Source organism: Corvus hawaiiensis, chromosome 13 (genome assembly GCF_020740725.1).
Source record: "Corvus hawaiiensis isolate bCorHaw1 chromosome 13, bCorHaw1.pri.cur, whole genome shotgun sequence".
NCBI classification, from domain to species: domain Eukaryota; kingdom Metazoa; phylum Chordata; class Aves; order Passeriformes; family Corvidae; genus Corvus; species Corvus hawaiiensis.
In genome coordinates, this window is record NC_063225.1 from 22,048,781 (window position 1) to 22,064,260 (window position 15,480).

General features: G+C 48.1%; 1 protein-coding gene across 1 annotated transcript in view; it reads right to left on the reverse strand.

The window, feature by feature from the left end:
* Positions 1-14,491, reverse strand: part of ZNF592 (zinc finger protein 592) — a 36,045-nt gene extending 21,554 nt beyond the window's left edge. The window contains exons 1-2 of the mRNA XM_048317848.1: positions 14,402-14,491; positions 8,338-10,658 (exon numbers count right to left, since the gene is read on the reverse strand). Coding sequence (XP_048173805.1) covers positions 8,338-10,650 — 2,313 coding nt within the window. The 5' untranslated portion in view covers positions 10,651-10,658; positions 14,402-14,491. The remainder of the gene's footprint in view (positions 1-8,337; positions 10,659-14,401) is intronic.
* Positions 14,492-15,480: the final 989 nt, after the last annotated feature.

Consider the following 15,480-nt stretch of genomic DNA (forward strand, 5'->3'; position numbering starts at 1 on the left):
AAAAATCCACTAGCATCACAGATCTTAGACAACATTGCATCAAACCAGCTTACTTCTGAATTTTCTAAATCTGTAGCTCTTCTCTCTTTATGATCTCAGCTTTAATTTCAAGAATTTCAGTTTCCACATCTTTTCTTTTGACCCACTGTACCGCGTTTACATGGCAAGGTTTTGATAGGGAGGTACTGCAGGGGTGGCCTCTGTGAGAAGACACCAGAAGTTTCCTCCATGTTGGACAGACTTCTGTGATGGATCTGTCACTGGCCAAGGCCAAACTCTTGAGCAGCACGTCTGGGATAAGGAAAAGGTAAAAGATGCTGTGCAGCAGCTGGGAGAGGGGAGTGAGAAGATGTGAGAGAAACAGCCCAGATGCCAGAGCAGGTTCCCCTGCGTACCATCATGAATCAATGGTGACACAGGTTGTCCCCCTCCAATCCATGGAGGACCACAGTGGATGTGCCCTGGAGGACACTGCAGCCCATGGAGAGAGCCCTCACTGGAGCAGGTTTTCTGGCAGGACCTGTGACCCCATGGGAGGCCCATGCTCTTCCAGCCTGTTCCTGAAGGACTGCACCCCATAGAAAGGATTCATCCCAGAGCAGATCCTGAAGAACTGCAGCCTGTGGAAAGGACTTATGCTGAAGCTGTTCGTGAAGGACTGTCTCCCATGGGAAGGACTCCATGATGGGGCAGGAGAAGAATGTGAGGAGTAAGGCTGAGTAGGCACCTGGTTCCAACTAGAAATCGGAACTCCCACTTGCTGAAATGATCACTTAGTGGATTAAATGAGTTTTCACACACACAGTTTCAAGTCACCAGTGTGACCCCATGTGCTACGCGGCACACGTTCCCTCTCTTTTCTTACAATGGTGATGTTAAAGGCTTCTGCTCTTTCCTCCACCCTGCAGGGTTGATTCCTGCCCACCCGTGATGACCATCTCACAGCCTCCCAGCTCTGCCTTTTTCTTCTCACCTTGCACCCCAATTTCTTGTTTTCCTGGCCTGTCCTTCCCAGAAATCCTGTGTCCCTTCATCACAACACTCCAGTCATGCAATACATCCCATCTCTTTCCTGTGATGTCAACATGACCAGAGTCCTGCACATAGATCACAGGATCACAGAATGGTCATCATTCATTCCACCCCCTGCCATGGGCAGGGACACCTTCCACTAGATCAGGTTGCTCCAAGCCCCGTCCAATCTGGCCTTGAACACTTCCAGGGATGCAGCAGCCACGGCTTCTCTGGATTGGAGACTGCGTTTATTGCCCGTGGTGTTTGCATCAGCATTAGACACTTCAGAGGGCACCTTCTCCTCACAGCAGGATTGAGCAGACCATCACTACTACCTGGGCTCTCATTCCCCTGCCTGTCACCCCCAGAGCTCTGCAGTCACTTCTGATATTCTCAGCTGGAAGAAAAATGCAGGAGCAAGACTCTTCCTTTTAGTCCCAGCGAACACCACTTCCATCCTACCCAGGACAGCCCTCCTGTCTCCCTCCAGCTGTCTCCTCCTCGTCACTCTCAGCCATGTCCTGGCCCCTAGTTCCCAGCCCTGCTCTTTATCCCCTTCCCTCCAGCTGCTCTCAGTCCCCCAGGGGCTGCAGGACCACCAGGGCCAGGCATGGGTGGTGAAGGAGAAGAGGGTGGATTGTTGCCTCATGGCAACAGATCACACACTGATTTAAGCAGACCACGGAGCCGCACCCTGGCTTTTCTTCCTCACCAGCCTCTCCTCCTCATCCTGATGCTCTGGTTCGGCCTTGGGTGCAGGCTCTGCTATCCTGCCACTCATCTCTTTGTCTTCACTCCCAGCAATCTCTGCCTGGAGCTCCATTACCCCAACATGCTTTCATCGTAACATCTTCCATATCCCTTTGCTTCTACAAAATCCACAGGGAAAATTTCCATATAAAACAAAATCCATCCTTGCTAGTACCTAAGGACTGCATTAATCATTCTTGGTTTGGGACAGGGAGAAAACAGTGCTTTATGGGGCCAAGGGAATTTTTTGCTGATTTTCAACCCTCTTGTTTTCTAAATTAAAACATGAACTTGGAGGGGGAAGGAAGAGACAAATAGGAAAAATACAGCTGCTGCCTTTCTTTTTTTGCCGCTGGGAAATTACCAGGGCGGCATGTGGTCCGACTAGCTCCTGGCAAGTTTTAGCCAATAAATTATAAAGCATTGATTTAAGAGGAGGAAGGAAGAAGAAAAAGCAGCAAAAAAATTGCTTTTAAGTAACTCCAGTGTAGGTGGTATGTAAACAGGACACGTCACAACTCACCGAAAAATTCTTATTGGACAAAAAAAAAGATAAAAGAACAAGAAAAAGAGTTAGGAGGACAAAAGCATAAAGGCTCAAGAAAATTCAGAGGTCCTGAGTTTATATTTTGTACTTCATTCGAGTTGTTAGCTACCTTGGTGGATTTTGGGTGGTCAAGTCAAAAAAGAAAGGAAAAGAAAAAAGGATTAAACATCTCTGGTTACCAGCAGATGGACAATTGTACCCAAGAGGGTAAGGAAGTACTTTTAATTCTTGAACATGTTATTGTGCACTGGTCTGTCCCTGCCAAGAAAACAAATAAGCTCCGTCTCAAAACCAGTTTGTGTCTTTTGTTCCGTTACTTCTGCTGCAAAGCTCTTCCAGAAGTCATTCCTCTGATGATTACAGACCATCCTCTAATTTTCTATGTAAATCTATTTCAGTCTGTTCTTGCATCATTATTGTCCCTAAATTTAAAAGCTCCTTTCTACAAACCTCGCACCAGATACAGGGTGAGAGTGAATACAGACGACACTAATGAAAAGCACATCCTAAATGCAGGCACCAGGAGCTGCATGGGCTTTGTTCCTCTCCTGTAATTTGAGCCCTGAAAAGGCTACAAAAAACTGTCTGATGCTGATGAACTGCCCAGAGCAATTCCTGTGAGAACAGGAAATACTTCCTATAGGCAGATTTCGTTTCTGGTGGGTAAAAAAGTGCCACTATACCCACCTTAATCCTTTGTCTGCTTCAGTGCTGAAGTAGACCCACCCTCACTTACCAGGCCTTTGCCAAGCTAAACTCATAAAGGTGTTTTAATTTCCCCTTAAGAGATCATATTTCCATTTCTGGTCATTCTTTCCTCACTTATTCCAGTCTACCCTGATAAACAAAACAATACACTTCTTTCCAGCTCGGTTATTTCTAGCAAGAGGGAGCATTACCACAGCCCTGACGGGTGCTGCAGATTGACGCAAGTCTCCTGCACAGTTGTGTCACCTCAGTCATTCAAGGACTTCTCAAGACCAAAAATTCTGCCTTTGGTTGCTTTTCATACTATTCCTACCCAGTCTTCAAGATCATCTAGATCCTCCTGTAAAATACTCCCCACTTTCCATGACTTCTTACTTTGTTAGTTCGGTTCAGCAAATTTTTTTACACAGTCATCCTCCAAGGTCTCCTTAACACAAATATTAACTCCAGAGGTACCCAAAACCATCCATGAGGAGATCTCACAAAAACCTGATCCCAGTTGCAGTTATTTCCTGGATTTTACCTGATTCAGCTCCAACCTCATAATCCAACTTCTCCAGTACATCCATTCTCCATGCAGCACTGTAACAACCATCTCACTGAACATCAAGGAGATGAGGATACACTCATTTTTCTATTCCAGAAATAAAGATTAATTTGGCATAAACTACAGCTTTCCACCCCTCCAAAAACATCTTGCTCTAGAACACACCACTGTATCAGACCAAATGGACCTGAAGTTACACAAAACATCTGGTACCACCTCTTCAACATCTGGACAAGCATAATGCCTACATAGAGGTTTGAACAAAATCCAACCTCCCAGCTATTCAAATTCCCATACTGCTTCCTTCTTGCAGTTCAGCAATGGAAATGCAGTACACAGGTGCATTGAGCAACTTAATTCACAAGCAAAAATTGCAGAATTGGCCTCACTAGTTGCCAAAAAAAGGCAAAGTCACTGTGATCCATTAAGGTGATCCACTCAAAACATACATCTAATAAATCCAGTTCTTTCTGTTTCTGAAATGGATTATTCAAGCCTGTATCTTTCCTGCAAGCCATGGAGATCCCATCCCACCATGGTATTCAGCTGGGAGGAACTGCCTACAAATATTCTGTACCAAAATAAACCAGGTAGGATTTCCCTGCTGTACTCCGAGCAACTGCAATCATGTACATGTTTAAAATACAACATTAAGGTCAAGCTCTCAATCATTTTTCTAAAGGTCTTTCCTTTAGAAAACCACAGCACCTTCTCAGCCACATCATCGTCCCCCTCTCTTCCTCCCACTTACTCCAAATCTCCTCCTTTCCCTGCTGTCCAGACCACATCCCTATCTTCCTTCCTTCCTGCAACAGAACTGTGACCCACCCATGTCATTCTCATTTTGGCCACACCTGTGAAGGTCATTTACCCTTTATCCGTCCTATTAATGTGGGATTTACCCGCAGCCATGTAGGAATGTAACACCAGGTATTTCCCAAGCCACCATCTAGAAGAAAGAGAAAACCCAACAATCCCCTTTCAAGCAGCTCTGAGAAACCTGAAAATGTCAGAGTAATTCACAAAGTCATGGTAAGAAATTCCAATTAAAGTGACAAGTCGTAAGTATCAACACAGGATGAGTTTTCTCATGGAGCAGAGCCAACTTAGGCTCTTCCCCCTCTCCAATCCAATCATTCCTGCCTCTTATCGCAGGGTGCTCGTGCTTCAGCTCCTGGGTAACCGAAAACATCGTACCGAAAAACAAGTTTCTTTCCTGCTATTTCTTTTCTCCAACAACCTGGATCAACCCTTCCTTCTTAGCAAGGTGCCACACCAAAGCCATGTCCAAAACAGCTTTTGGGTTAAAAGCACCATAACTGAGCACTGCAAAGCCTGTTTGGTTTCTCAGGTTATGGTCACACTGGATGTACATCCAGATTTGGTGTCATTTAACAGAAAAGCTTCCAAGAATATTGATCAAAAATCACCTGGCTTATTTTCCACAGGTTTCCACCTTCTAGTACAAACCCAGGTGCTGCAGATAAATTGCTTTTACCCTTTCCCTTCAGCTGAAGTTGCTCTTTCTATTATATTCTATTATATTCATCTACCCTCTCCAAGAATTCTCATTTTTAGGGACAATCTGGTACCAAGCATCTGAATAGTCACAGATTAAAAGCTTTTGGCCATAATACAATGGGGACCTGCCCTGCTACTTCTTGAAGCTCCTTAGAAGGCATAAATTAAGCCATGCCTTTATGTGAAAAGCATCAGTACTTCCTAGTTTCTCAATGAGGCATGGCAAAGAGTTTGTGCCTGAATTCTGGGATTCAGTAAGAAATTTAAAAATACAAAAAATTTCCAAATTATCAGAGTGCAGTTTTTTGCTATTTTAGGAAACTATGACAATTGCATCCCATACCACCACTTCCAAACCAACATTTCAAATCAGTGAGAAAGACATCAGGTATGGAGGAAGAAATACACAGTTTTTGCTCAAATGCACAAAATTATGATCAAACTCTAGACAGTTAGTCTCTTGAGATCTAGGGATGTGGTTCACAGCCAAGCTTGCCCACAACAATTAATACTACTTCTGCATTCTGACAGATTGTCCCACCACTGCAGCATGCTGTGGATCAAGCATGACGACTGGTGTGGACTGTGGTTTTAATTAGATGTACCAGTATGTAAATCAACACCTTCTGCCCTGTGGACACAGTGGTTTTGAACCACTACTAGGGGCACCTAAATATGTTCACTACAGGTGTTACATCAATGCCTTCTTTAGCAACGCAATTTCAGAGAATCAGAGAATCCCAGACTGGTTTGGGTTGGAAGGGAGCATGAAGATCATCATCTCGTTCCACCCCGTGCCAGGGGCAGGGACACCTTCCACTAGACCAGAATGCTCCAAGCCCCATCCAACCTGGCCTTGGACATTTATGGGGATGGGGCAGCCACAGCTTCTCTGCACACCCCATGCCAGGGCCTCATCCCATCACAGGGAAGAATTTCTCTACATCCAATTTTCACCACTGCCCCAAAACACAGGTGTCCTGGCACAAATCTGGAGACAGAAACCATGTAAGAAAGTGTTTCTAAAATCAGACACTTGATCCTCTCCTGCTCATACCAACATTTCTCTTTTTTCTGACCAAAATAGAAAGAACAACCCAAGGAATTAACTTAATGCAGAGTCAGGGTATCATCTCAGAAAGGGCTGGCCATGTTCTCCTATTCCAGGAGTTTATGACACACATTCCAACAGCTTCACCTGCAACCTTCTCACACCATGATTAATAGTATTACATTCATTAATACCCTATATGCAAAACCTTCAGCTTCTCAGACCTTGATACTGCTGGGAGCTACGCTGTGTTATCCCTGTGGGACATGTGATGTGAAGGTCATCCCTACCTTTTTTCCTTTGGACTGCTCAGAGAACCAGGGACCCCTATGAGACCACTGAATTTCACACATCCTTTTACCTCTCAGCCCAGTGACACCAAACACCTGGGCTCTGGTAAAAGGCAGCGGGATGGTTTCCATCAGCTACTGCTAAATCCAGACATACAATTACAGGCATGGGGCACAAATGCTTATTTCCTTAGAAATGTAGCAACTTTATTGAAGCAGATGTTCTGGGAACAGCATGGAGCACCAGGCAGCCTGGAGGACAGCAGATACAGTGGAAAAGGACTCCCAGAGCACTGCACGCATCCCATGGACTATAAGCATGGGAAGATCAAATGGAGGAACTGGTTTCAGAAGCTCAAAGGTAGCCTCTTTTTTCAATGCTTCTCTTCAGAAATACACTGCAAAAATAATCTCACATCTAGCAGAACTACCTGAAGTGAGAGGCTTAAACTCTATTCTTGGTTAAGTTGCAGAATAAATTATTTGATTAGAAGCTAAAAATACTTACTATCACATATTCTTTTCCTCTTTAAGGAGCTCTTGAATTGATAATCCCACAACAGAAATAGGAAGTACGTTTTTAATGCCACTGATTAACATTTTAACTCACTTTGGAGCAGCCACTGTATCCCTTCTCCTGGAATTTTTAATGCCAGACTGCTGACATTTCCTAAAAATGCATTAGAGTTGAAAAATAAGTTCAGGTGTTGACAGAGCGCAGTGCTCACTGGCCTGCCTCGGGCAAGAAACCTGATTACATGGCCACACTGATTCCTTCTGGCCTCGCCATTTTTTATGACATCAAAACCATTCAGCCATAATCTATTTTTTTTTGTTTTGTGGCTGATGAATTTAAGATAACAAAGCATCTAAATGGGACCACAGCAACCTCAATACTCCTGCAAGCCATTCAAGCAGCACAGGGAGGCTCTGGAGAGTGCAGGTGCTCTGACAGCCATGGCAGAGATGTGGTCATCTTCCCAAATGATGGCATGGAGTCCTATTTTGTGAAGCCCTTGCACCGGGAGCCAGCTCTGCTGGCCACCATACCGACCTGGAAAGCTTTCACCTCATCCAAAGAGATAAGGAGAAAGGAGTCCTCCTCCTCTTCAACTGCAGGTTGGTTAACACTTAAGACGAACTGTGTCTTCCAAAATAAAAGCCACAAACAAAGTGTATGGTCCTGGTATACAACAATAATCATCTTCTTCTCTTCATCAGGAGAAACCTAATCTGGAGTTTAATTTAAGGGGATTCCAACCAGGTCCATAAAGGCAGTGGAGACCTGAGCAGGGCAGCACAGGAGGAAGGCAGGAAGCCACTAACAAGGATCTTGAACCCCCCTACACAATCATGGTACCCTCTCACCCTGTACCACCCAAAGGGAAAAAAAACCAGAACCACCCTCCCACCCCACATACCACAGCAGGCCTGTCCAATACACACATGACCACGCCAACAGCAACGATAGCACCTGACGTGTTACACAGAAGGTTCTGGCACCAGTTCCAACAAAGGCAACATTAAACTGTACCAGATCTCCTCCAGCCATGCTTACAGCACAAAAACCTGTTTCAGGAAACGCTCCACAGATCCACCCCTACGGCTTTCTTGCACACCTCATCCAAGCAATCTTTCATCTCCAGCACCTTTCTTTGATGCTCGAGGACCTCCATAGTCTCCTTACTCTGCTCTTTTTACTGGCAAGGGGCAAAAAGAGGGCAAGCAAACACCACCAAACGTCTCTTCACGCACACGCGTCTGGGCTCATGTGCATTCCAAATCCTCCCCACAAGCACTTTTTTAGGCAGAGCAACTCATTTGCCACCACCATGCCTACTTTTCCCCTTGAGGACAATCTCTTTAAACTCAGAGAGATTTAACTAATAACATTAAAATGATGACTTACCAGTCTCTCATTATCTTCTGAGGTCCTCTGGTAATGAGCTGCTAAAGAAGCGTAATCCTGCTCCTGCTTGTTACACTCCAAACACTTAAGTCCATGACGGATTAGCCTCTGAGGGTCCGTGTAGAGAGGCAAGGCTGGCTGAGTGTTCGCAGAAATCCCTACCCCGCCTCCTGAAGCAGCAGTGGACTTAGGTGGAGGAGAGGATGAGAGCAAAGTCTGAGGAGATGGAGAGACTGAAGAGCTTGTAGGAGAAGGTGAAAACATTTGGTCTATGGAAATTGGTTTCATGAGCAGCTGAGAACACTGCATGATAAACCCTTTGCTCTTATGATCTCGTGCATGTTTAAGCAAGCTACACTTATTAAAAAAAAGGAGCATAGTTGAACACTGAGTGCACATGACTTCAATGTGAACGCTTCGCCTACTATAGTGTTGAGTCAGGCTTTTCTCTAAGGCAAATGAGTCCCCACATTCCAGGCAACAATACCCAGAAGCAGGTAAATTAATACTAGTGTCAGGCGGGGGGCTAAGGTTCGGAGTATATATCGGCACTGGATTGGCACTGTGTAGCACTTTATGGAATGCCTCCATGACAACAGGAGCAGCTTTCTTGACTTGGTGCACCAGCGGCACTGACATCTGTGTCACTTGAGGCTGGTTTCGCCTCTGTGCCGATGTCTTCGCTGTAACAGAAGCGGCAACACTGTGGGGGACCAAGTTGAGATTTGCCAAGTGCACAGCTTTGGGAAGAAGACTGGAGGTGGTCGTGTTGGATGGCTGCGTCACAGTACCCTGCTGCTGCCTCTTGACCCCCACTTTTATGGCACCGCTGCCACAGTTTGGCAGTGGAGATAAGGACACGGTACACGTGCTGCTTGCAATATCCATTTTCATACTGTCTGAGTAAGGACTCGTTACATTTGACAGCTGGATAGCCACAGCAGCCCCGTTTTTGGTTGAATTCCTGCCAGCCTCACTTTCCATAACTGCACTAGTATCAGGGGATGGGAAAGACTTGATAAACTCTTCGGCAGAAGAGGTTTCTGCAGGTGACTCTTCTGAAGATTTGCCCAATTCATCGTTTTCTGGCAAAATTCTAGTTACAGTCCTTTTAATTTCACCGGAAGATGTCTTGATAGTCTTTATTCTAACTTTGGGAATAGCTGGTGGAGAGCCAGCTGCCATGGAAGGAGAGCCTTTCCCACTGCTGTCACTGCACACGCTCCGAGGACTCTCAGGCTGCTTGCTGGCCTTCCTCACCGCCTCCAAGGGGCTTCGGGGACTCTTTGGTGACTTGGGCATTTTTGGACTTCCCTTCATCCCGTCTTTAAAAGGACCAGGTTCCTTGGTAAAATTTGGCTGATCGCCTTTTGGAATACATGCAACCTTTTTGGCCTGAAGAGCTACTAACGCTGCCACGCAGGACGACAACTTGGAATGAGTTGGCTTTAGCCTCTGCCGAGGTGGTATTGACGAAGACATGTTTAGCTCAGGCACAGACCCCTTGCAGTCTCCTAAATTATTGTGAGGGAGGTCTCCAAACACCAAGCCTTCTCCAAGAAAGCTGTTGGTATCTACCAAGTCCTTGCTTGACTCCGCAAACCTCTCCACTGCTTTGTCTTGCTCTCTCCTGCTCATTTCCAGCCTATTCTCTGGCTGGCAGTGGATTTCCATCTTCTGTTCCTTTTTACAGTACTGATCAAACATGCTTAATTCGGGCTCTGGCACCTTCCTAAGATGATCTAGGACTGAAGCCCCTGTTGGTATATATATTGAAGGCGGTGGAAAATAGGGAGTTTGGGCATGTTTGGGTTTATCCCCAATACTGTTCTCTTTGAATGCATCCTCTGGTTCAGGGCTGGAAATGGGGCTAAACTGACTAAATGTTGGCAAAGGCTCTGACTTGCACTGGTCCAGTTTATCAGAGTAACCTCTTGAGCTATCGCCATTAATAAAAGTTGACTCAAACTTGCCATAATTATGGACTAAAGCATGAGCCTCGGCTGGCAGATCAGAGCCACGAAACCCATTGTGTAACAGACCAGGTCCAAGGTGATTCCCCTCCTTTTCTGCCTCAAAAGACTCCTGGCGACTTGTGTTCTTCACTATCACACTCACAACAGGCGCATCAGAGGGAGGCAGAGAGTGGGATAAGGACACACTCTCATCGATGCACATTCCTGACGACTTCAGGTGATTCTCACTCTCCTCCCCAGCTGATGGAATGGTCTCCTTAGCATCCAGGCTAGTCGGATCAGGGATGTCAAAAGCAGCCAAGAGGTCATCAAAGTCGGGGGTTTTCATGTCCCCCATGATGAAAGCTAAAATTAAAAGCAGAAGAAATACTTTGTCAAGTACATTCCCCCCACGGACAACCTTTGTAAGATTCATGTGCATCAACATCTTCTGTTACAAAAATCACAGCTGCCCAAAGCCCGGGATGTGGGCAGAGCTGCTCCTCGGAGGTGCTTCAAGCAGCATGGTGGGAGACAGCAAGCATCCCCTTATCCGGGATCCCCGAGAACAGAGCTGGTACAAGCATGACCTTTGAAACGACACTGAGCTCATGCAGGGGACATCTTTTTGAACTGTCAGGTGCATTACTAATCCAAAGCCAGCCATCATCAACACAAGACTCTGAAGTACATTAGCAGAGGGGCTTTTTTGCTTGGCTGGGGTTTTTGTAGAGATAATAGGCAGCAATTGCTGCTTATTCCTCAACAGATTGTCACATCTGAAGAACTCAGTCCTTCCTCAAGGAAGAAAGGCAGGGGCAAACAGCTGGCCCAAGAGACACAGGCCTGAAAAGTGAGATGGCTCCCTACCCTGAGGAATTTAGATAATAGAAATCTTCAGTAAATATTTCAATACAACAGCTCCAAGAAGTGTTATTTGAAACAGGGGCAATCCTTAATTAGGTAAACACGTGAAGCAAAACCACCCAAAGATAGAATAAAGATCCATATCCAAATCGTAAGAAGAAATCATGTTCCCAGCCAGCTCTCTCTTTCTAAGCTCTTCAGAAAGGAAGTGGGGACTTGGAACACTCAACACAGCAACCTACAGCAGGAATAATCAAGCTCTGATGAGATGCATGAAAACTGACAGCTCAGAATTACTAGAACATTTGTGTTCACTTCTGTCAGAGATACCGGATTTCCACTGTTAAACCAAAATATTTTCAAGTTGGTACAATATAGAGACTTCACAAATATTTAATGAGCCATTCTTTTAATATGTTTTATTCAAACCTCAAATTTATGTGAGCTGGTGCATGCTGTATGTAGGGGAGGGGAAAAAAACCCAAAGCATGTCAACAGAACTAGCAGGACACCAGTTCCTGCTTGGCAAGGAGCACCCACAGGCAAGGTAAGTCCTGCCACACTCAATTTGGGCTGCAGTAACGCTGCCAAAGCCAGCAGCAAGAGAGGGAGACTGAGAGGGTGGCAGGACTCCAGGACAATGGAGAAGAACTGGGAGCAGAGGTGCAGGCAGAGAGGAGGACAAGGCAGAGGGAGAGAGAGAAGCCATCTGATGCCTTCCCAAAAGGGCCCTGCTTTAAGGCTGCTGTCATTACTGACAGTTGGGTTTAGAAGTTTGTCAAGCATCACGCTCAAACCAAACAAAGCCCAACCCTTCTGGCCAGGCTGCTGGAATGGGGAACAACTCCTGGGCCAGGAGAAATCACTTCAGAGTGGAGCACAGGGACACAGTGGTCTTTGAGCTTCAGCTCAGCCACTCCTTCAGACAAGTCCCAGAGGTGCTGCTTTGGTTAATCTACTGCAAAACACTCTGCAGAGATTTACTTGGTCTAAGAGCAGCTTGCTGTGGCTGAGCTTACACTCGTTCTTAAATTAAACCCTAAATATGAAGATGCACAGAGGGCTATGCAATAATTTATGATCATGTCCCTCAAGGAAGTGCAGCTGGGCATGAAGTTCCTGGAAGCCCAAATTATCCATACACTCCACATCCCCAGCACTTGATAAGGACTTTGGAAACAACACAGATTACTGCAGTTGGCAAAGGCACGGACCTGAAACTTCCCATTCCTTTGGGTGGGAAACCTTGTGCCAGCTGGGAGAGAGCTAGGCACCAAAATTTCTGGCACACAAATCCTTTGGAAAGGAAGACACTTCATTCCATAACCTGGCATGCTTGAGTATCGTACAGAGAAAAATGAGCCTGCCAATCACTCTTGACCTTCCCCTTCCCACTCTGGAACACCTCTCTGCACCTGTGTTTTAAAATGCAAGACAAAATAAATCCCAGGTATCTGCAGCATCTCAAAAGATCTTTTTCTTGGGAGAAACCTTGCTTTTTCAGAAAGCATTGGTGTTCATCTTTGAGTCTTATAAAATGCGAATTTACTGTCTTTGCAATCATGAGGGCACAAGTCTCTACCCAAGTATTTATCCACAAAATTGCATCTTAAGCTTGTCAAACCCAAAGCTACAGCTTCTCATAATAAAGCAAGTTTTGACCCAGATTCTAGAGAATAAGCACTTTATCGACAGAAGTGATTTTTAATTAACATAAATTTAAACTTTTGACTTAACACTGTTTATCTCTCATCACAGATAACAAACAGGAAAGAGATACTAAGGGAAATTATGTAAACTAGCTTGTGAGGAAAGCTGAAAATAAAGAACTTTGTCCTTACTCCATCATTCTTGTGCAAAGGACTGAGAACCCAAGCTTGGGATGCAACGAAAATGTGGAGGCTGAGATTTGCAAAGCAGTAGAAGAGGTGAATAAAATCAGCAAAGAAGGATTTATGAAGTAAAGAGTATATTTCAGTGTGCAAACTCAGCCCCACTATAGCACATTTCTTCAGGGCTCAGGAAACCTAGAAGGCTCCAAGCCATCCAAAAAAACCCTGGGGAAGGATGTGAAATCCCAGAGCCTTGTGCTATGGATTAGCTTCAAAGTCAAGGAGAGGCACCACAGGACCCGCATCCTGCACCCACTCCACACAAACCTTCTGCTAGCAGTGCTATTCCCAGGGGCTTTTGGAGATCGGAAGTAGATGCTCTGCAGCTTTCAAACCAGGAAGGAGGTTTGAGATTGCCACTTAACAGTGAAGCATGAAAGCATAATTTCCCAGTTACACCAAGAAAATTAATCATAGAACGGCTTGGGGTGGAAGGGACCTTGATGACCATCTAGCGCCAATCCCCTGCTGTGGGGATTGATCACATACATTGCCATTACTAAATATTGATAATTCTGCAAAACAACAGCGTACAAGGGAAAACATCTGCCAAGGGTTGCTCACACGGCGCTGGTGTCTCCGGGAGGGGATGAAGAGACTGCATGCCACGGGAATCCCTTGGGAAGGCAGGAATAGCAGGCGCCGGGAAGCGCGGGGAGAGCAAGGGATGGGGGAAGCGGCCGCGCAGGGGCTGTCAGGGCTGCGGGGAAGGCACGGGGCAGCCGCAGCTGGCGGAGGACTACACCAGAGGGCGGCTCAGTGGCAGGCGGGACCGGGGGCTGTAACACCCGTGAAAGTTTCATGAGCCCGGTGCGGTTCTCGGTGCGAACGGGGCCGCTGGGCTGGGGACTCGTCCGGCCCGTGGCACCCCTACACACAGAGACGCTCACCCACACACACCACCCCCGGCCCACGCCGTCCCCACCCGAGACAAAGGCCGGACCCGCCGCCCCCCGCGCTGACAGCCGAGCCCGGCCCGGCCCGGCCCGGCCCGGCCCCGCCACACGTGGGCCGCCCGCCGAACTTAGTTTGTCCCGGCACCGCCGGGCCGGGCCGGGCCGAGCCGGGCCGGGCTGGACCGGGCTGGGCCGGGCCGGGCCGCCGCGGGCACCGCAGCAGAGCCGGGGCCGGGAGCCGAGGAATGGGGAGAGGTGGCGGCCTGCGGGCCGGAAGAGCCGGTACGGGCGCGCAGGGCTCGGTGCGCCGGCGGCGGGGCCGCCCGCCCTGCCCGCGGGGCGGCAGCACCGCCCGGCCGCGGGGCCGGCGGGAAGGAGGGAGCGCGGGAGGGCGGAGGGCAGCGGGAGGGGCGGGCCCGGCGCGGCCGGACCCGGGCGGGCGGGCAGGACTCACCCACGCAGGCGGCTCCTCTGGGCCCGCCGGGCCCGCGCGGCCTCACCCCGCACCGGGCACCAACGGCCGCAACATGGCGGCGGCGGCGGCGGGCGGGGCCGGGGGCGGGCCGGGGCGGGCCGGGCGCGGCGGAACCGCCCGCCCTTCCCTTCCCTTCCCAGAGACTCGCCACCCCGGGGCCCCGCTGCCGCTCCCCCTCCGGGAGGCTCCTGGCAGAGGCGCCCACGGGCCCGGCCTGGACCCGCCGCCCTCTCATGCCGCCGGGGCCCCGCGCTCCCGCTGTTCTTGGGTTTCCTCACCAAAACCTCCCCCGAGAACAGCTCCCGCTGCAGTCCCCGCTCCGTGTCTTCAACTCCTTCCTCGCTGTGTCCCACACCCACCGTGATGCAGTTTGCTCACAATTACACTGATCGACCCACTGATCTCCCATAAAAGCGAGAGCAAAGATGTGTGGAGCTCCAGGCTGGTGAGCCTCACACTGATCCCTGGGAAGGCAACGGAGCCAATAACACCTGGAGTCGTTTCCAAACACACCGAGGACAAGGAGATGTCTGGGATCTGTCAGCACAAGTTACAAAGGGCTTCCATCCCTGATAACTTGATGCCTTCTGCATCGGAATTACTAGAATGGTAGATTTAGATTAGAGGTTAGGCAGACATTCTTCCCTGTGAGGGTAGTGAGGCCTTGGGACAGGTTGCCCAGAGAAGCTGTGGCTTCCCCATTCCTGGAAGTGTCCAAGGCCAGGTTGGACACAGGGCTTGGAACAACCTGGAACAGTGGAAAGTGTCCCTGCACATGGCAGGGCCTGGAACAGGATGAACTTTTAAGGCCCTTTCCAAGCCAAACCAATTCTATGGCAAGTTCAGAGGATGAGGAGAGGGTGGTGGATATTGTTTGTTCTCCACCCATGTCCAGTTCTGGGCTCCTCAGCATAAGAGAGACATGGACATACTGGAGGGAGTCCAGCGAGCTGCCATGGAGATGATGAAGTGGTTGAAGCACCTCCCCTGTAAGGACAGGCTGAGAGAGCTGGGGCTGTCCATCCTATGGAAGAGCAGACTCAGGGAGGGCTCATCAA